Source organism: Engraulis encrasicolus, chromosome 10 (assembly GCF_034702125.1).
Source record: "Engraulis encrasicolus isolate BLACKSEA-1 chromosome 10, IST_EnEncr_1.0, whole genome shotgun sequence".
NCBI classification, from domain to species: domain Eukaryota; kingdom Metazoa; phylum Chordata; class Actinopteri; order Clupeiformes; family Engraulidae; genus Engraulis; species Engraulis encrasicolus.
The window spans coordinates 54968493-54990860 of record NC_085866.1 but is presented as its reverse complement, the minus strand read 5'-3'; the positions used below and the strand labels follow the sequence as shown (position 1 = coordinate 54990860).

General features: G+C 44.1%; 1 protein-coding gene across 1 annotated transcript in view; it reads right to left on the bottom strand.

Moving 5' to 3' along the window:
• LOC134457383 (metabotropic glutamate receptor 4-like) overlaps positions 1 to 22368 on the bottom strand; it is a 191930-nt gene that overhangs the window by 5406 nt on the left and 164156 nt on the right. Inside the window, exons 7-9 of the mRNA XM_063209384.1 lie at positions 14250 to 14386; positions 12563 to 13170; positions 12020 to 12350 (exon numbers count right to left, since the gene is read on the bottom strand). Coding sequence (XP_063065454.1) covers positions 12020 to 12350; positions 12563 to 13170; positions 14250 to 14386 — 1076 coding nt within the window. The remainder of the gene's footprint in view (positions 1 to 12019; positions 12351 to 12562; positions 13171 to 14249; positions 14387 to 22368) is intronic.

Below are 22368 nucleotides of genomic sequence, written 5' to 3'. Positions count from 1 at the left end.
GAGGATTGGACAAAAGCTTGTTAGCAATTGAAAAAAACTGTAATCTGCTGCTCACACTGCACGAGGGAATTTCATGATTTAAATGTTCACATCTCATGATTCAATTCTTCACATTATACGAGCCAACAGTCGGATGCTAGCAGAATGCTCCCACTGTGTGACATAACAGGCATGTTTCCCGGCAGAGGGGGGAACATGCGCCCCTAAGCTCAAGAGCGGATCGCGTTGCCCTATCAATTTGTACATGTGTTGTGTCAAATCGGGTCGTAGCCCTGCTTTAACTGTTTGATTTACTCACAAGGAATAACCAGGATTTCAAACAGTTTTGATGTTCTTGCGACCCTACAATTGCACGATCGCGAGGTGAAATCACTTGTCATTACCCTATGTACGCTACACAATACGACACGATTGATCTCCGATTGAGCATGAAATCGGCCCAACTCCCAAAAAGTTGTGCGAGTGACAAATAGTGGCAAATCGAGCAAAAAGTTGCAGTGTAAGCCCGGCTTACGTGGAGGCTAGAGAGAGAGGTGAGAGAAACGAGAAGCAGAGTGATTGTAACGGCCCGTCTCCACACAGCGAAATTCCGCTTGACAGTGCGAAGGTGGAGCAATTCCGCCAAGGGACGAGATTTAATATTGGCGAAACCCAGATATGCAAATGCTAATTAGATGGTCTTGATAACCAATCAAATGGGTGTGAGTTTCAAAATGTTAATTTGACACAAATAGGTTACTCCACATTATCATTTGATCACTCTATGTTTTAAGCTAGCCGGGTAAGCTAACGGTTAGCATTTTAGCAGCGCTTCTATTAGACCACTTCTTGTACATGTAAAACGATATCATGGTACTTAAAGATGGCCTCTCAATGTCATTTCATTAATATTGTGTTACGCGTTTGTCCTGTTTTAAAAAACGTTCTGGTTGCTTTGTTTCAAGACGCTTTTGCAAGCTGGCAAGGTGGCTTGTGGAGAAACGAGAGGGTGTTCCGTGTTTCTCGTGGAAATGCGTCTCTGATTGGCTCAGTCCTCCAGTTCTTGGAGAGAATGTAATGGGAAACAGAGTCGCCACTTCCCCGGGTGGTACTGCACTATAGGGGCACCAACGGAGGCGTGCAGGGCTGTGCTCTTTTGACAGCGACCCCTAGGCGAGCTGCAGGCACGGAGCAACCAGAGTGAGCTTGCTGTATGTATGAGGCTTTGTGCTGTGTGTGTACCTGAGAGTAGCAACCAGCTGATAGCTAAGCTAAGCTAGGTTTCGGGCTGAAAAAAATTACTCAACATGTTTTTAGAAAAATGAGTCGACATAAACCCATGTGGGCAACGCCTTCTTTCGATATGACACAACACAGAAAGGCTTTCGTGATTCGCTCGTTTCTCTGCATTATTTATGTCAATTGGGAAACACCGGGAAACACAGCCAGGAGAGTTGACGCACCGCTATGAGAGCCTTGCAAGTGAGTTTAACTTGGGGTGACCGTCCGATCTTCGAAAGGAGTGAGTAAAACTGTGTTTTATGGGAAGTTGGCCTTTAAATGTTATCTAGGAACAAAATACAGTTGTATGTACCGTATTTCTCATAAGTGAGTACACCCCTACCGGATTTTGATCTGCAGTGTACTCACTTTTGTGGGTACATGTTCAAATATTAATGGCTGTATTTTGATTTGTTGGTGCGTGATTAACAAATTTATACTGTTATATGGTTATACTGTATATGCTGTTAACAGGTCACTACTCATTGTGTCAAGTGAAATTTCTTTAATAATGTCCTATGAAAAGATATAGGCTACTTACAAATCTGCAAAAATGTGAGGGGTGTACACACTTATGAGACATACTGTGGACACTGTGTTGAGTTTTAAGCCTGCCTGCCGCGAAAGGCTGGTCCGCTACGATGTGTGTAAAGTCGGATGAAAAGCGGGGCTAGTCCCGCCAAGTATCTCCTGGAACTATTTGCAACCACGCCCCCCAGGCGGATTTTCACTTTGCGAAAATGACCTGGCACGATGTGGTGATTCCGTGTAAGTGAAGTTATGATTATTTTATGAGCCCTTTGTTGAGTCTGTAGACCCCTCATGCTCATGTCTGTTTCCTTTGTCCTCCTCAGACCGTAACATACTTACAGACCACCTATATTCGTGCGCACACACACAGACGCATGCACACAGACACACACACACACACACACACACACACACACACACACACACACACACACACACACACACACACACACACACACACAACCCTTCTCTCAAGTATGCAGGTCTGTATCCTCCGGCTCAGGTCTGTGTTTCTCTAGACCTCTAACCTCTACCTCTGGCCACCAACCGTTCAACCGCCAACTCTCTACACACCTCAACAACACAACAGCATACTGACATGTATTAATTAGTAGTAATCACAAGAATACAAAGCTCTCAACATATGTGTACTGTGCGAACAAACCCTGAACAGTATGAACACAGAATAAGCAATGACGAGCCAACCCCATCGTTCTGGGTCAGTGGCAAGTTGCTGTGGCAAACAGTTCATAAAAGATAGAGGATAAGCTCCCTATTCTGAAGTGGTCATAATATCAGTAATACCTACAAATGATTTACTTATTAATGTGGAATTGGTTCCCTAAAGGGGCGTGTATGTTCTGAAAGCTCAGTTGTGACGTTGCACTGAACTCATAAGAGGCTGAATTGAGAGTGATGCATTCCCCAGTAGGGCTGGGAATGGTGTGTGTGTGTGTGTGTGTGTGTGTGTGTGTGTGTGTGTGTGTGTGTGTGTGTGTGTGTGTGTGTGTGTGTGTGTGTGTGTGAGTGAGTGAGTGAGTGAGTGAGTGTGTGTGTGTGTGTGTGTGTGTGTGTGTGTGTGTGTGTGTGTGTGTGTGTGTGAAAGAGAGAGTGAGTGACAGTGGGAGAGGGCGCAGCAGTGAGCTTTTTGCTCGATTTTGCCTCTATTTGTCACTCGCACAACTTTTTGGGAGTCGGGCCGATTTCATGCTCAATCGTGTCGTATTGTGTAGTGTACATGGGGTAATGTCAATGTGTCGGGCGAATGTCAAGCGAGTTATCGCCTCCATTCAAAGTCAATGAGGAGCGGAATTTCGCTGTGTGGAGACGGGCCGTTACAATCACTCTGCTTCTCGTTTCTCTCACCTCTCTCTCTAGCCTCCACGTAAGCCGGGCTTACACTGCAACTTTTTGCTCGATTTGCCACTATTTGTCACTCGCACAACTTTTTGGGAGTTGGGCCGATTTCATGCTCAATCGGAGATCAATCGTGTCGTATTGTGTAGCGTACATAGGGTAATGTGTGTGTGTGTGTGTGTGTGTGTGTGTGTGTGTGTGAAAGAGAGAGTGAGTGACAGTGGGAGAGGGCGCAGCAGTGTAATCCTTGGAGAAGATTATGTCTGGCCTTTTTGCACCTCAGCAGAATATTGGCCCTATTGCTCACACACACACACATATACACACACACACATACACACAATGTTGTTCCTATCCCTCTTCAACAAGACACCTAGCAACATGTCAGAAACCCTCCAACACACATGTGTATGCGTGCACGCAAACGCACACACTCGCATTGCTGTGGTGTGTTAGCCCTGTGGCCAGATTAATTCTCTTGGATCTGTAGATACCATCGCAGCGCCTCGCTCATCTGCAGACACTGAAAGCAGCTCTTTGAGAAATCCTGCAGCCGAGACCACTGCGGTGTGTGTGTGTATGCGTGTCCGTATGTGTGTGGGGTTGTGCGGTGCTTCCCGCGTAACGCAGGAGTTAAATCTCTCTGACAGCTACCGCCCGCTTTCTTCTCTGAAACCTGCTGTTACTACCCATCTGTTATGATTACAGTGCTTAGAGAGGCAAAGAAAGAAAAAAAGTTTAATTTCCTTCTATTTTCCTGAAATTACCTTCTTGGTTTTCTTGCAACACCTTGTTTTTTTATCATCCATACCTGCATCTATTTTACAAATGTGTTTTATTTGAGGATTTATCTCAGATCTCAGCATTACCCGCATCGATTTATAGGTCCCCAGCCCAAAACCTCCAGCGCCACCAGCAGGCCAAAGTTGCATGTACATTTTTGCGTAGCTTTTGAACCATATGTCCAATTTTCCCTGGAATACTTGCGTCAAGACAAATACAATGAACCAACGAATCCACCCTATGACGTAATTTTCCAACAGGATAGTTTTCCCGCCATTTTGAATTTTGTGAAAATCAATAAAAATTCACTAAAAATACAAAGTTTTTTGTAAGTCGATACACAAGAACAAAGGTTATCTAAGGGATTTTGCGCTTATGTTTTCGTTTGGCTGTGGCTGCCAATAAAAAATGCCCTAAAAGTCACCAAACAGGAAGTGAGGTCACATCTTGGGAACCCATTGTCAGAATCTTTTGCAAAATTGCACATATATTCTTGTCTATCCCGTGACTCCCCACAATAAATTGCAGGTCCCCAGCTCATACTCTCTAGCGCCACCAACGGGTCAAAATTTTAGCTACATTTCGGGCTGTAACTTTTGAACCATGGTATCTTTGGAATCCTTGGGCCAAGACGAATCCATCTATGATGTCATATCTACCGTTATAGAATGTCCGCCATTTTGTATTTTGTAAAAATAAAAATAAAAATGTTTTTTCCTACAAATTGAGTTGGATTTTGACAAAATCTGCTACACATGATATCTGGGCAATGCTGCATCCAACCCTAGAACCCTGGAACTTATTGCCTCTCATGGTTTGGCCCTGGCAGCCAATCAAAAGTCACAGGAAGTGATCTCCTATCTTGGCAGCACTTCGACCGATTGAAACCAAACCTGGTATACATGGAGTGCGTCTTAATATGCGACCTTGCCTCCTCCACTTGCGCTTGTCTCCTCGTCCCGCCTCCTGGCCCCTCCTCCGTGGAGAAAACGATAAAGTTTCTCAGCTGTCAGCCTAGCCACAACAACTTTTGAGGGACTGTTTTTCATTCACCATCCCAATTGCAAAAGAGAAAAAGACTCTACAATTGAGCTTTTGCAAGATATTGAAATATAATGCTGTTGTCAGTGATGTCATCATGACGAGAAGCAAGTGGAGGAGGCAAGTGGAGGAGGCAAGGTTGCATATTAAGACACACTCCTTATCAGCACCCAATCCAAGGAACACACACATAAATTGGTGAGATTTGGCCAATAGGGGGCGTTTGCAATAAGCAAAAATGCTAACAAGTCAATTTTTTCCCTATGGAATGTCAATGGCAAGCCATAGAACGGTACATAGGAAAATACTCTAGTTTTGCAAACACATTCTACACCGTCTGCTGAGTACTCAAAAAATTGTAGGTCCCCGCCTCGAACCCTCTAGCGCCACCCGCAGAGTTGGCCATTAGGGGGGGCTGCAGTTAGCAAAAGGGGTCACGTATCAAATTTGGAGGTACATTTCTGCTTGTGAAAACTTACTGTGCGTGCCTCTGACCGTCTGCCTGATCGCCGTGGCGACTTGGCGGGTTTACCGCTTGGCCCCGAATTGCTGCTTGCAGTTTTTTGTTCCTGTTTTTTAAGACGGTGGTTGGTCTTGTGGTAGATATTAGTTGATATTTTCTGAGATGGTGGTAGGTATTGGGTTGAATGGAACACAGTATCTGATGAGAGTGCCTCCTGCACATGCTGTACTACAGCTGTTGTTTTTGCTCTTGTGGTGGAGGTTGTATCGAACAAAAAATAATATAATAATAATAATAATAATCTGAGATGAGGATCAAAACAAAGAAAGTAGACAAGGTTGAGTTGAGATGAGTTTTGGCTGACTGGCAGATGCTGACTGAGGATTCCAAAATGAACTACTGGGTTGCTCTGGAAATTTGGGTTATTTATTCTCAAAAGGTGAGCTGTATAAAAGTATAACAGTGGTATACAAAGTAAAAGTGAAAAACCCTGCCACAGATTCCCTCCAAAACCAGTTTGACCTCTCCAAGTAACTGGCTGTGACTCAATATCAGATCAAGAAAATGTCTGTAAGATGCTTGTGTTGGCAAGTGTTTAAAACTAGGTTTTAGGTCTCAAAATTCTAGTTCTACATTCTAGTGAGTTATTGGAGGACTTTTACGTTCAATTAAGATTGACATGACTGACTGGGCGTTTTTACTTGAAAATAGACAAAAAAAAATGTGCGGTGCAATCAGTGGTGCCGTGTTGACGTCAGGTGGCTAGACAGCTGACATTGGTGTTGGACAACAGCTAGAATTGTTAGCTTGAACAGCTAGAATTGTTAAGCACATAATTCTACATGTGTTCATGCAAATTTTGATGGAAATCCACAATGTAAATAACCACAGAAATAAAGAGAATGCATTAAATGAGAGGATGTGTCTAAACTTTTTACCTGTACTGTATACAGTATTTTTAGATGCGTCCCAGCATCTCTATAAGAGGGTCTGTCTGTCCGTCCGTCCGTCCGTCCGTCCGTCCGTCTGAAACGCAATTGTGTCTGAAACGCATTCCTTCAATTGTTCCTTCATGTGGCCACAAGGCGGCAGACTTGCCATTTTGGACCGGAGCGAATGCGTGCAAGCATACCCTTTCTAACCGGATGCTAACGTTGGCGAAAAGTAGCCTAGCCACAGGCTAACTGACAAACGTGAGGCCAACAACTCAGCCGATCGTGATGTACGCCACAAATAGACCAATCGACCTCATATTTAGAAACTACAATGTTGATTTCTGCCTTCGATTTTCATCAGTTAAGAAATCTAGCGTCGGATTAACACATTATTAAGGTAGTAAAGCGAGTTGTCGCCATGTTTGTTTTCCAGAATCGGGTAGAGAGCTCACGTGCAGCATTCTGGGTAATTGAGTTTCACTGCTTTGTGCCTTGACGGTGAAGCTGGTATTGAAAAAAAGTCCATAACGTGAGGCCAACAACTCAGCCGATCGTGATGTACGCCACAAATAGACCAATCGACCTCATATTTAGAAACTACAATGTTGATTTCTGCCTTCGATTTTCATCAGTTAAGAAATCTAGCGTCGGATTAACACATTATTAAGGTAGTAAAGCGAGTTGCCGCCATGTTTGTTTTCCAGAATCGGGTAGAGAGCTCACGTGCAGCATTCTGGGTAATTGAGTTTCACTCATTGAGAGTAAATAGAAGGTTTCACTGCTTTGTGCCTTGACGGTGAAGCTGGTATTGAAAAAAAGTCCATAAGCGCATGATTCACCCAAACGGTTTTATTTATTTATTTATTATTTGTCGATGTTTAGATTCTTTCCCACATGCACATACTGCTGAAATGGCGTGATACTAAAGGTTGTTAGGCCTAATAAATGTCTGGTAATTTGTTCATCTAGGCTATGTGAAATTTCAAATCATAGCCTATGGTTCTTTTCCAAATCCAATAATGATGATAAGCTTATTATACCCTAAACTGCAAAAAATAAAGCCATGTCTCGCCATTTTGCTGCCTTGCTGCCTGCCACAATATTTGGAGTGTCCATGATGACCAATAAACAAAAAGTACATCCTCGGGGGGCGTTGACAGGCTAGGAGGAGGCCAGGGGGGGCGTTTTGGGGGGGGGGGCGGGGGGGGGGGGGGGGGGGGGATGGCATAGTTGGAACTGGCATAGAGGGACGCATCTGTTGTCCGCCTGTCGGCCTTGTTACAGACTGAGATGATTCTCTATCATTCTTACATTTGGCATGACAGCTGACCTTGGTTGTAGAAAGACAGACTTCACATATAACCTCCATGTGATTTTTGGTTTTAATTTTTGTGAATATTTTTCTATCGGCTACACCTTTTAGATTTGACCACACCAATCCACCATGACATACTATGACATATAATGACATACTATGGAGTAGCTAAAATTTTAAATGTTGATTGTTTACTCTAATGAGCATGGTGTTTGACCATTTTCTTTCAAAGTAAATATTTCATCGAACAAAATTGTACCATAGACTTGACAGCTCAGCACCCACTTGTATAACATCTTGCTTTTGGTGGAGCAGAGAGCTACAAGCCAGACATGACTGCTCTGTTCCCCTCCATATGCAGAAGTTAGGCATCAAAACTGCAGAGAGAGTAAGTCACGCCTGGCAGACTCGTACTAGGCAACTCGCCTAGTCCATTGGCAAACCTTGGCAGCAACACCACACACAAACACACAAACACACACACACACACACACGCGCGCGCGCACACGCGCACACACACACACACACACACACACACACACACACACACACACACACACACACACACACACACACACAGCAACACGCCTAGTCATTGGGCAAACCCTGCTATCCTGCTACACATTCACCTTGTCTGGTTCTTCTGATTGATGTCTTCCATAGAGCGCACAATGGCACAATAAGGGAGCCATCACTACCTTCCAGTCAGCTACTGCTGGCATTTGCATGCACGCACACGCACACACACACACACACACACACACACACACATAATGTGTAATCATGGTATTCAGACATATTTTCCATCTTTCAGTGACTTGAATCAGTGAATCGTGAATTGACTGATTCAGAAATCTGCATTGTAGTCTAGAGGGAATTCGTGAAAATCGTTCACTTCGTGACAAGTTTCTGATTTTTGGCAGGGTGTTAGCTATGGGTCTAAGGTTTTCAAAAATAATTGGAGGCAAATTGGTGGCGCCCCCTATGGCCGTTATCCATAAAATGCTTATTTTGCCTGATTTTTGTCTGAAATTGTTCTATAATTTAACGTTTTACAATCCTTTTAATGAAATGGTTGTTATGCCATTTGAAGCTCATTTTCATGTCAAATGTGTAGTCATGGTCAGTTTTTTGCTTGAAAAATGGTGCACTGTTGAAAATTGCCATTAATCTCATCCCACATTTCTAGCTCAATGACTTACAGTGATTTACAGCAATGTGCACAGTACACAACCACACTGTGCAGGTGTACAGTAAATTGCTGTATTATTGTTGTTTTTGTTCATTCAGATGTGACTCGAACTTCCCAGTATTCCATTGCTCCTGTATTATGATTTGTGTTTTAGGCAAGTTATTTTAGGCAGCTCGTTTGACACACGTTCATTCTCCAATTACCTGTGATTGCCATCTACCTGAAATACCACCCCTATAATTTCTGTCACTGACCATACTCATTGGTGTAGGATGGTGTGCATGGCTCCTTACATTTTTGTTAAATGCAACACAACAAATATAGCACATTGCACTATACGTTTTGATAGACTATGCTATTTTTGTGAAATTGACGAAAGGGTGAATGATTGAAACATTTTAAGAAACTGTAACACTCTTGCTGGCAACAAGCAGCCCAATCCCAATAAATATTCAATCAGTGCTTTGGTTTCCCTGAAAACGAAAAGATGCTATGCCATGATTCAATTACTGCCTCACCTGCAAACTGTCTGATCACTCTGGTCACATGGTCCCCTCGCACTTGTAAACCTGGACTCTCAACCACCTCTTTGTGAAAACTTGCTTTGATGGCTTATTTTTTGCTCTGCTCTGCTCTGCAAGGCATGTGCCATTACTTCTGGTATTGTTGCATATTGCTGGTTATCCCCCCCCCCTACTCTGGATCCATTCACACTCCACCTCTGCCAGGCTCTTCTGGAACACAAAAACAGTGCTGTTCAGATGCTGTTCATCGACTTCAGCTCTGCGTTCAACAATGTCATCCCTCAACACCTGATGGACAAACTGAGTACAATATGCATCAACACATCACTGTGCAACTGCCTGCTGGACTTTCTCACAAACAGACCGCAGACAGTGAGAGTTGGCATTGAAACAACTCCTCAGCAACCACCATCATCAACACCGGGATGCCGCAAGGATGTGTGCCATCTCCCCTGCTGTTCACGGCACACTGATGACCCACGAATGAATGACATCCTCAAATTTGCTGATGATACAACAGTAGTGGGCCTTATCAGAGACAACAATGACTCAGAGTACAGAGAGGAGGTACAGCAACTCATCAACTGGTGTGAGAGGAACAACCTGCTTCTCAATGTCAACAAAACAAAATAAATAAAATTCAGAAACTTGACACAAAATGAACAATTGTTATGAAAATCCACAAATTCCCTCCAGACTATTGAGTTTGTGTAAGAGTTAAGAGTAAGTTGTCACAAAGTGGTATTATTTAAAGAAAACCTTGACATTTTGTCAGCGGTATTATTGTGTCAGCTTGACATGAAGGCTTTATTGAGCTTTTCCATACACGTAGAGCTTTATCCACCATATGTCTGGTGTCAGCCTTCATACACGTGAACACGCCCCCACATTACACTGTTATCATGAGTATTTATCCAGGTGCCATACAAACGTTCTGACAATGACTTTAACCAAAGGCATCCACATCCAGAAGTACAGTACAATAATAAAGTGTAATGTGACAGTTAGATTTAAATGCTCAAGACGAGGAGCCTGGAGCATGCAGAGAGCGTGCCACCTGTTTAGGTGGCACAGAGTCGGACAGGCAGGAGAGACAAGTGGTAATTGCCATCTCTGTCAGCAGCCACCACTGTCTCACAGCGCTACCTCAAACACAACTTACTTCTCTCTCTCTCTCTCTCTCTCTCTCTCTCTCTCTCTCTCTCTCTCTCTCTCTCTCTCTCTCTCTCACTGTGTGTGTGATTCATCTGCCATCATTTCCACCACAGTAATTATCTTATTTCTATGCAATGCTTCCCAGTCACTCCTTCACTCACTCTTTGGTTCACTCACTCCCTTGCTCACTCACTCTGGCTTGTTTACTTCAAAGCCTCATTCATTCAGTGACATACATTAGCATACACAGGGAGAGAAACACACAGATAAACAAACAATGACAAATACACCTACACACCCTACTCCCCCACCCCAATATGTACAATCAAAAGCAAAACAAAAATCAAACATATACTGCTAAGCACAATCAAGGAAATGAGCAAAAACAAACTTGAGCAGCAAACAGATCACACACAAGATGTCATCACAGGCTGCTAGCCACACACAAACACAAGGAGACTTTAATTGGCCTGTACTGCTCACAGGACTCTATCAGGATTATTTCTTGCAGCTAGCAACAGACAGGTTTTTTGCAAACTCGTTCGGCATGGACAGGTGTGTTGCATAAATTGAAAGATAATTCATGGATTAAAGAAGAGGACAAGTGGCGTGGCAATGTTTTCCATTTCTACTTTGTGTTGCCTTGCTAAAGCCAGATAATTGGAAGTGAGAGTTGTTTCCAGAATCTGCAGGGGAGGTAGAGGTAGAGAGGTAGAGAGAGAGGGGGGGGGGGGGGGGGGGGGGGGGGGGGGATATGTTCACAATACAAGCACGTTGGCAGTGTTGACATGTTTGTGTAGGATTATCAATTGGGATTAAACCAACTGGCATAAGAATAGTAATGCATCCACTTTATTAGAAACATGAAACATAGGCGGCCCGCCATTAATGGGGGCGCCAATGTCATGGACGACTTCCGATAACTATCAATGGTGGTAGAAAAGAAACTGTCCCTAACGCAGTGCTCATTAACATTTCATGGTCCGTTCATGGTTGCCAGATAGCGTTAAAAATCTGCCATTAAAAAATGTATTGGGTTTTTCTTTCGATGTGTGACTATAGAAGTCAATACGGACAGGATTTTGTGCTTCCAGGCATTTTTTGAGCAACTACAACTGGCAACTCTGTCTCACATCAGTTTGCCCTTTGCACGAGGACTGACATGTCGCCACAAACATCTCAATAAGGGCTTTATGTCAACCATCCATGGTCGAAAGAGAGGGGGGAAACACAAATCTTTCAATGATGCAACTAAATATTGGAGGTCAAATGAAACGAAAATACCAAAACAGACGTGGAAGATATTTAGTTAGTGGAAAGTTGCGCCGATTGGTTAAAATTGCAACACCGCACCAAATTCGCAGGGATTAACTGAAGTTGTGTAAAAGTTGCAAATCTCAACATTGCGAATTCCTGGAGGGTCTGCATATCGGCAGTACAGTATATGACCTGCTGTAGGCCTACCTTTTCTTGGGACTGTGAGGTGCCGAAGAAGATGGGGATGAATGCCAGCCAGATGATACAGGTGGTGTACATGGTGAAGCCGATGGGCTTGGCCTCGTTGAAGGTCTCAGGCACGCCGCGCGTCTTGATGGCGTACACCGTACACGTGACCATCAGCAGCATGCTGTAGCCCAGCTGGCAGATCAGCGACAGGTCAGAGATGTCACACTTCAACACGCCACGCGCCAGCTCGGGGTTGGACGTGCGCTGGTCCTCATAGTCAATGATGGCCAGGGGGGAGGGGTCCATGCCAAACCAGATGCACACACCCAGTAGCTGCACTCCGATCAGGCTGAATAATGACAATAATAATACATTTTATTCAAAGTGCCTTTCAAGATACCGAAGACAACAGCTTAGAAAAGTTGACAAATCGATGAAAAACAAGGCAAGGCATGACAATACCACAGTAAGACAACAAGACAATAATATAAATAACACTCCATATGAAAAGCACTATGCACTGAAAATCAAAGGTGAAAAGGAGGGTTTTGAGGCTTGCACCTGAAGGTGATGATCAGCTGTGAGGCGGGGCTGATGAAGAGCGGGGCGCTCACCGACTTCTTGCCCTGCTCAAAGATGCGGTAGATGCGGTTGGTCTTAGTGAGCATGGCGGCGTAGCTCACGCTCATGCCCAGCCCCAGGAAGATGCGGCGCAGCAAGCACACGCCGGCGTCGGGCGCCGAGATCATCAGGAAGGTGGTGGCGTAGCACAGGAAGATGCCCGTCAGCAGCACGTAGCTCATCTCACGACCTGACGCCTTCACAATGGGCGTTTCGTTGTAGCGCACGAACGTCACCACCACGAAGCAGGTGGCACCTATGCCCAGGATGGCAATAAAGACGGGGATAAGGGCCCAGGGCGAGCTCCACTCCAGCTTGATGACGGGGATGGGCTGGCAGCCTGTGTGGTTGGCGTTGGGCCGCAGGTCAAAGCGGCACATCTTGCAGCTGTGCGTGTCGGCCAGGTACTGGTAGCCGTCGCAGCGCTCACAGTGCCAGCAGCAGGGCATGCCCTTCACCGACTTCTTGCGCTCGCCTGGTCGGCACGACTGGCTGCAGATGGACGTGGGCACCTCGCGGGAACCGCCGGGCCACCGGATGTTCTTCACCTGGAACGAGAGAAAATCAAAAGATTGTGGTGCATTATGAGTCGTTATGAACCACACTCACAGGTTTTGTATTTCTATAGGTCAGGGGTCCACAAACTTTTACCATGACAATGACCCACAAACTGGTAGATTGCAGTCAAGGACGCTCTTGTGGTTTTGCCACACTAATTTTCCTGTGCAACCCCTTTCACCCCCTTGGAATTGCTTGAAGAAGGTCATTAGACCGAAACGTCACAAGTAAAAACTCTGCGAATGTGAACAGTGTGAGGGAGATCTCTTGTCTCTCAACTCACCCCTTTCACAACTATAGTCTATGTCAGTACCCCATTGGGGCATACTGTAGAAAACAACGATAATAATGGAAAGGTTCAGATCGATATTATAATGCAGTTCGTAACTAATAGGAATATTGTATAGCTTATTTTTGTTTATTTTGGTGTGCATCAATTAATCCACTTTTTATTTTGTTTTGCTATACTTTTTCTTCCAACTTGCCACGGACCCCCTAACACTCCCTTGTGGCCCTCAGGGAAAACCACTGCTATAGCTTTTCATTTTCTAGCAGCATCCTTGCTTTCATATTACAGCTGTTTGTATGGCACAAAAATCAAGAATTCTGTTTCATTATAGTCTTCATTTGAACAAACGGCTGCTTTTGGGTGGTGGGTCAGTGAGTAGGTGGACCAAGAAGGAATTGTAGATAAAAGAAGCAGCAAATGGCAAGGTAGTGTTTAGCATTAGCACTAGCATGACATAAATCTGAAGGCAATCTGTTATAACCATGTCGGCTACTCCTATGCATACCCAATCGGCAAGTATTAATAGGATCTGAGCAATAGCATGAATCATTCAACACATACAAAAATACAGATGCACACAGACTGACAAATGTTCTACGCAGTGTGGATGTAATGTAGCTATTCATTACCCTTGGCAACAACACAGGATAACACAGTTACTGTACATTACCATGATGAGTTCAAAAACCCTCTTCTGTTCATGCAAATGGAGAGGCTGTGAGCAAAATAAGGATTTGCTCGAGGCGTCATGCCTGTGAATGTCCAACGTGTCCAACTTACATTTAAATGCAGCTGGTCTGTCCAGTTGCCCACTATTTTGTATTCCATAGTTTGATTGCGGATCTGGTACTGGAAGATCTCATAGCGGCCAGGGGCATCTCCATTCACATTGAAGACCACAGGATTGCCAGCAATACCTAGAGAGAGAGAGAGAGAGAAAGAGAGAGAGGATAGAAGAAAAGGAAAAAGATTTTATTAGAATAGTTAGCCTGATCAGGGATTGAGATTGCAAATTAGCTATCTAGCTACAAACCTTCTATTTATTCACGTCTGCAAGCTGTGCCATGGCATTGCCTTGTCATGTTTGTAATAATGTGCACTGCATTGTACCTGCTAAATACACTACAAATAAAATACAATTATTTTCGAAGGTATAGTTCTTCATTGACACAAAATCATTACTAAATCGACATGACATTAACAAGAGTCTATTGATTGTTTACATATGCTCATCACAACACAAGCCTGACATTCTAAAGATACACATCATGTCCAGAGTCTGATATGAAATACCAAAGCAATATCTTGATGTCTGAGAGCAAACACAACAGACACCTCATATTGGCACATAAATATTCAACATGATACCTTTTCATTTCCTCCAGGCTCACCTCACCGTACAGTAGGCCTACATATATATATACATATATATATATATATACATATATATATATATATATATATATATATATATATATATATACATATATATATATATATACATATCATCCCTTCCTCACCTTCCACTACCCTCCTGTCTGTCCTTTCTTTCTTATTCACTTCACTTTGGTTCTTCGTCTGTACCTCTCAGACAGTTCATCACTTCCCTGCACTCTCTCACACAGACACAATTCAACACTGGTTTTAGCAAACACTTTACAAATGGGAAATTTCTCTTGCCTTTTATCTTGCTCTCTCTCTCTCTCTAGCTCCCTCCATCTGTTCAACTCTGTTTTTCAACACTGGTTTTAGCAAACACTCTGAAAATTGAGTTGTGGTGTGCTGTTTCTCCTCTCTCTCTCTCTCTCTCTCTCTCTCTCTCTCTCTCTCTCTCTCTCTCTCTCTCTCTCTAGTTCATGTAATGGCTGACTTCACATTCATGCAACAAAATTATCAATGCAAGTCAAAAATGGCTTTATAGACTTAAAAATACTAAATACGCCAATTTTGCCATATATGATGTCGGCCATCTTCAAAAAATGAAGGAAAGCATTGGAAACAAGTTGTTTTCTAAAAAAGTTCAACTGAACCTTAAAACTACGGCTGAATCTCAAATGGTGCACTTGTGCACTTCAGTGTCCATGTTTCAGTGTGTATCCCGTAGTAGTTACGCACTGAAACATAGTGCCTGAAGTGCACAAGTGCGCCATTTGAGATCCAGCCTACATTTTCAACACACAATGGCAGCCATCTTGGATTTGCCACTAAATGTCAAGGGAAAAAAATGTAGAAGTAAAAGAACACCAAATCGAAATTCTATATTAAATGTTCCAAAACGTACATAATATGGACCTATGCTATCCCCCTCAAGGAAAATACCTTTGATCCTTATGCAATCTCGTGGCTATTGTGAGACCTACCCGACTTGTTGCTACCTGGCTTGTATATTACAGTGGTGCTCACTGAACAAGTCGGGGAGTTTACAGCTGTTTACATTTGTGCTGCGTACATTCCACCGGACGCCAATTCTAAGCTAGCGCTGTCACAAATATACAGCTGCATCAATAACAGCCTTGCGGAACATCCAGACAGCGTCTTTATCGCAGCGGGGGACTTCAACCACATCGAATTAAAGTCAGTGCTGCACAACTTCCATCGCAACATTAAGTGTGCCACCAGAGGGGAAAGAACGCTAGACCAAGTGTATACAAATGTAGCAAATGCCTATAGGGCTCAGACACACCCCCACCTGGGTCAGTCAGACCACCTCTCCATACTGTTACTTCCGCGTTATATTCCCAAGATCAGGAGCGCTGAGACTGCTGTTAAAAATGTGAGAGTGTGGCCAGAGGATGCTATTCCTATGCTTCAGGACTGTTTTCACCACACAGACTGGGATGTTTTTAGAGAACAGGGCACAGTCACTCATGCCGCTTTGGACAATTACACCTCCGCTGTTCTAGATTACATTACTTTCTGTGTGGACAGTGTAACAACATGGAAACAAGTTCGTGTCTTCCCCAACACACCACCATGGATGACACAAGAAGTTCAACAGCTGCTTCGACATAGGAATACTGCATTTAGGTCTGGTGACCAGGGGGCGTACAGGAGTGCCAGGACTGCGCTGCGGAGGGGCATCAACACTGCAAAGCAACAACACAGAAGGCGCATCGAAGCCAGATTTGCTGACACCACAAATACCAGGCAGGTGTGGGAAGGCATCAGGGCCATAACAGGAAACAAAAGCAATATTCATCCCCCCTCTGCTAATTCTCCATTGGCTGAGGAATTAAATGTTTTTTTACGCCCGTTTTGACAGGGAGAACACAGACCCTGTCCTGCCCCCCCTACCTAGTACAGATCCAGCTCCTGTCCTGACCACACATGAGGTGAGATGTGCACTTAGCAGCATTAACACCAGGAAGGCACCTGGACCAGATGGAGTGCTGGGCCGGGTTCTCAAAGACTGTGCTGCAGAACTCACAGACATTTTTACCTCCATTTTTAACACCTCACTGTCCACTGGTTGGGTCCCAGCCTGTTTCAAAGCCGCCACAGTAGTTCCCCTTCCCAAACAGTCCCACATCACAGGTCTCAATGACTACAGGCCTGTTGCTCTCACCCCTATTCCTGCTAAATGCATGGAGAGACTGGTCATGAAACATATTAAAGCGGCCACTACACCATCACAAGACCCCTTTCAGTTCGCATACAGGGAAAACCGCTCCACAGAGGACGCCATCGCCATTGTGCTTCACACACTCCTGGAACATCTGGAGCAAAAGAAACACCTATGCACGTCTCCTCTTTGTGGACTACAGCTCGGCCTTCAATACCATCCGGCCTTACAGTCTTCGTTCCAAAATACACCAGCTGGGACTAAACACCACCTTGTGCAACTGGATTGTGGATTTTCTGACTGATCGCACACAGAGGGTCAGAGTAGGTGATCACATGTCATCCATTATTACCATCAACACCGGCGCGCCCCAAGGATGTGTTCTAAGCCCTCTGCTCTACACCCTGTTCACCCATGACTGCTCTGCCTCTTTCCCCTCCAACCTCATAGTCAAGTTCGCTGACGACACCACCGTTCTTGGACTGATAACAAACAACGATGAGACGGACTACAGGAAGGAGGTACAACATCTGGCATCATGGTGTGACAACAATAACCTGGCCCTAAACACCAAAAAGACCAAGGAAATTATTGTAGACTTTCGGAGGAACAAGACCCCTCACAGACCCCTCTCCATCGGCTCAGAGGTGGTGGAGAGGGTCAACAGCTTTAAATTCCTGGGGGTGACTGTGGCTGATGATCTGTCCTGGGGTACACAGATAGCCTCAGCCGTGGGTAAGGCCCAGCAAAGACTTTACTTCTTGAGGAAGTTAAGAGGCTATCACATCCCCAGACCGCTGCTGGTGAACTTTTATAACTGTGCGATCAGCAGCGTTCTGATGTATGGGTCTTTGGTGTGGTACTCGGGCTCCACAAAAGCAGACCAGCAGGCACTCCAGCGTGTGGTAAAAACAGCACAGAGAATCACTGGGACACCTCTCCACCTACACCACACGCTGTCTACGAAGAGTGCAAAACATCTTGCAAGACTGTCACCACCCTGCTTACCACCTGTTCCAACTGCTTCCCTCAGGCAGAAGATACAGGTCATTACAGGCACGAAACTACAAGACTTTCTAATAGCCTGTACCCTGAAGCCATTAGACTGCTTAATTCTAGTGCTCTTACATAGGTCTCTGGTCATGTTGTTCTGTGTTTTTTTTTCCTTTTAAGGGATGGCACTTAGGCCTACTGTAACATCCTATTGATTTTGTGTATTCATACATGTGTGCATGTGTGCGTGTGTGCGTGTGTGTGTGTGTGTGTGTGTGTTGTGTGCACCTTAAAAATATCAACAGCACTGGGTTATTAACTTTGAATTGTGGGGAGAGGATCACATTTTTATATTTTACTGTTTTTGATTTACTTGATTAATTTGTTAATACTCATATTATTACTATTATTTACTTTAATTTATTATACTTCATGATATACTTCATGAATTTAAACTTTATTTGACTAGGCCTACTTCTTTTTGGTTACTTCTATAGGCCTTCAAACTACGCAGTGTTGTTGCTCCACCCACAATTTCGTTGACTTCATTGACAATGACAATAAACTCCTTGAATCTTGAATCTTGAATCTTGAATCTTGAAGCACTAGATCTGTCAGACAGAATGTTATGTAGCCATTTATCTGGGGCACAATTAGATACATGACTACTGATGGATATTCATCCATCTCATGTGTGTTTGTGTGTGTCCGTGTGTGCGTGTGCGTGTGTGTGTGTGTGTGTGTGTGTGTGTGTGTGTGTGTGTGTGTGTGTGTGTGTGTGTGTGTGTGTGTGTGTGTGTGTGTGTGTGTGTGTGTGTGTTAGAGCTGTGTTGAAAAAAAAAATCAGATTTGAAATTGATTCGCACATTAATTTCCGATTACCGATTTGCCCGATCGATTTTTTAATAATAATTATTTATTATTATTATTATTATTAATCCCCCCGCGGATAACCTTTTCATCAGTCTTCCAGCCATCAGTAACTACCAATACTTGTAAGATTTGCTGTTTACGGAGCATGGATAGCGAATGACGTGTCCCAAACCAGCTCCCGAAATATTCAACAATAATGTAACGCAATCTTGATATTTAACAGCTGTAAACCTGCCAGTGTAAACCGCAGTGACATATTTTACTATCAAAATGTCAGGAAGGGGAAAGACCAAGGGGAGAGGCCAAGTTTCGACTCCAACCTAGGCCGACACGGCTGACAACGTGAAAGCTAACAGCACCGAGCCGACATTGGCTAACTTGATGAGCCTGTTGGAAAAGTTCAGGGAAGAAACCATAAGTCGATTGCAGCCGTACAAACAACTGTGACGTCTATTGGGGGACGGTTAACGGATGTCGAAAGATCTCTGGAAGATGTGGACTCCAGAACATTACAACTGGAGAATCTGTGTGCTCAGCTGGCCAAAGAAAATGCCACTCTTAGCAACAGGCTAGAGGACCTTGAATCTCGCAGTCGCCGTCAAAACTTGAGAGTGACAGGCATCCCGGAGGATACGGAGGGACCAATGATTACAGAGTTTATGGAGGACTTTTTCAACGAAATACTACTCTCTGCACTGGGACAGTCCTTTGAAGATGGTACTTTGCCTAGCTCTGCATATGACGCTTGCGTCTCTCTGATTCACAAGAAGGGTAGACTAGCAGATGGATGTGCATCTTTCCGCCCAATTTCCCTGCTAAATCTTGATAGGAAATTGTTAGCTAAAATATTACAAAAAGTGGAGAAGACACGCTCACACTATCGCCTAAATAGGCTACTTAACAATTCTTAACTGGGTGCTAAATCCCACAAAAACTTGAATGAATAAATTAAGCGAAGGACAGCACTCTTCAGATTTCTTTTTTGTTTATTCGGCCACGAACGTTTCGGGCAGAGCCCTTCTTCAGCGTGTAATGGCGTTTGCAAACGCCATTACACGCTGAAGAAGGGCTCTGCCCGAAACGTTCGTGGGCGAATAAACAAAAAAGAAATCTGAAGAGTGCTGTCCTTCGATTCATTTATTCATTAGCTAAAATATTAGCAACGCGACTTGAGACTGTGATGCCACAGCTAGTGTCTGCTGATCAGACAGGGTTTATAAAGGGCCGCAACTCTTGTAATAATGTGAGGAGGCTTTTAATTTTAATACAGTATGGCAGTAGGATGACGGACAAAGCATTGGTAGTGTCACTTGATGCAGAAAAGGCCTTCGACAGAATAGAAATGCCTTATTTATTTCATATCCTGGAGAGTTTTGGGCTTGGAAAAATGTTTATACAATGGGTAAAAGTATTGTATGCTGCGCCGAAGGCGTGTGTGCTAACTAATGGCAAAACGTTCTAATGTCTTTCCACTTGGGCGGGGTACTGCTCAAGGATGCCCATTGTCTCCCCTCCTCTCTGCACTAGCCATAGAGCCATTAGCAGAGGCTATTCGCACAGACGATTACATCAAAGGTATCCAGACAAAAATGAAACAGCATAAAATTTCACTCTATGCTGATGACATTTTATTATATATAAGCAAACCTGTGAACTCCATCCGTGTGTCTGTGCATTCCTTGCACTTTCTTCCTTTTTTGTATTGAAGTATTATTGTGCCTGTCTGATGCCAACTGTCATAACATGTAATTCTGTCTATGTTCAATAAAAAAAACTGTTTATATAATATCGATATAATATTGCTTTTGTACACAGTCATGAAATGAAAGAAACAGCTCAAATAGCTTATGTTTTTAATAACATTAACTCCCGCATCAAATTGAAATCGGATCAAATCGGAAATCAGATCAAATCGGATTGAATTGGAGCGGAAAAAAAACGATTCTGAAGCTTGAAACTAGAAATCAATCGATTTTTGACATTTTAATCGATACCCAGCTCTAGTGTGTGTGTGTGTGTGTGTGTGTGTGTGTGTGTGTGTGTGTGTGTGTGTGTGTGTGTGTGTGATTGTTGTCAATGTCTTATTAAACACACAGACACGCAGACAGCGTCTCTGTGTGTGTGTGCGTGCGTGTGTGTGTGTGTGTTACTTATTTGAGAGTTGCAGGTGCCATACTGAACATGTGGTAGCTCAGGTGTTCTACTGTATGTGGCAATAGTGAATGGAATCAAACAGAATATTTCATGGCATGACGTGTCTCTGTCCTAACAGAATTTATGTGAAGAAATTGCCCGTCTTGCTTTCGTATGTGATGCAATTTGTAAGACTCTATTTGCAATCTGCTTGTACGGTGCGTTTGCAGCCAATCCATGATGCTGAGAAATCTCTGATTACATTTTGCCTGTGGAGAGGCAGCTGAGTAAGAGCAGTTGGCCAGCAGTGTTTAAACCTAATTGGAAGGACCAGAGTTCAAGCCTTTCATTGGGTCACGCAATACCTGATGGTTTACTGTAAAAGGAGATGTATTGTTGAAACATATGGATGGATTTGGGGACTTGTTCTTCTTACGTAATGAAGGTATCTACTGCGCCGTATTTGACTGAAAATGACATAGAAAAGAGTCATCATGGACTAATTATTATGTGTTGAGGTTGCAGCCCAGATAGTACAGCTCAGCTGCAGCTCCATCATCAACAGGTGGCCGGTGCCAAGTGGCGACCAAGTCCTCTCCCCATGACCAGGCCCTCTCCCCCATCCTCTCCCCATGACCAGGCCCTCTCCCCAGCCTCTCCCCATGACAAGGCCCTCTTCCCATGACCAGGCCCTCTCCCCATCCTCTCCCCATGACCAGGCCCTCTCCCCATCCTCTCCCCATGACCAGGCCCTCTCCCCCATCCTCTTCCCATGACCAGGCCCTCTCCCCATGACCAGGCCCTCTCCCCATCCTCTCCCCATGACCAGGCCCTCTCCCCATGACCAGGCCCTCTCCCCCATTATCTCCCCATGACCAGGCCCTCTCCCTATGACCAGGCCCTCTCCCCATCCTCCATGGGCATGGCACTACTAACTGGATGCTGATCTTGCACTTAGCTAATTCAATCCTCTATTTGTGTGTGTGTGTGTGTGTGTGTGTGTGTGTGTGTGTGTGTGTGTGTGTGTGTGTGTGTGTGTGTGTGTGTGTGTGTGGTTCATAAACAACACAGGCTGTACACACACTTGCATGTTCAGGTAGGTGCACACAAAAGCACACAAAGATATTATTCCGTATGACACATATTTCCTGAGATATTGTAACATGACTGCACATATTCTTGCACAAGAAAACCCCTGAGGCTTTCCTCTTAGTGTCAAAGCCTGCATGAAATTAGATTAATGGGCTTTTCTGGATGCAAATGGATAGAAGATGACGTCTCTGATCAGAATTCTGTTTCACTCTTTCTTTGGACAGACAGGCTGATACAGAGATAATT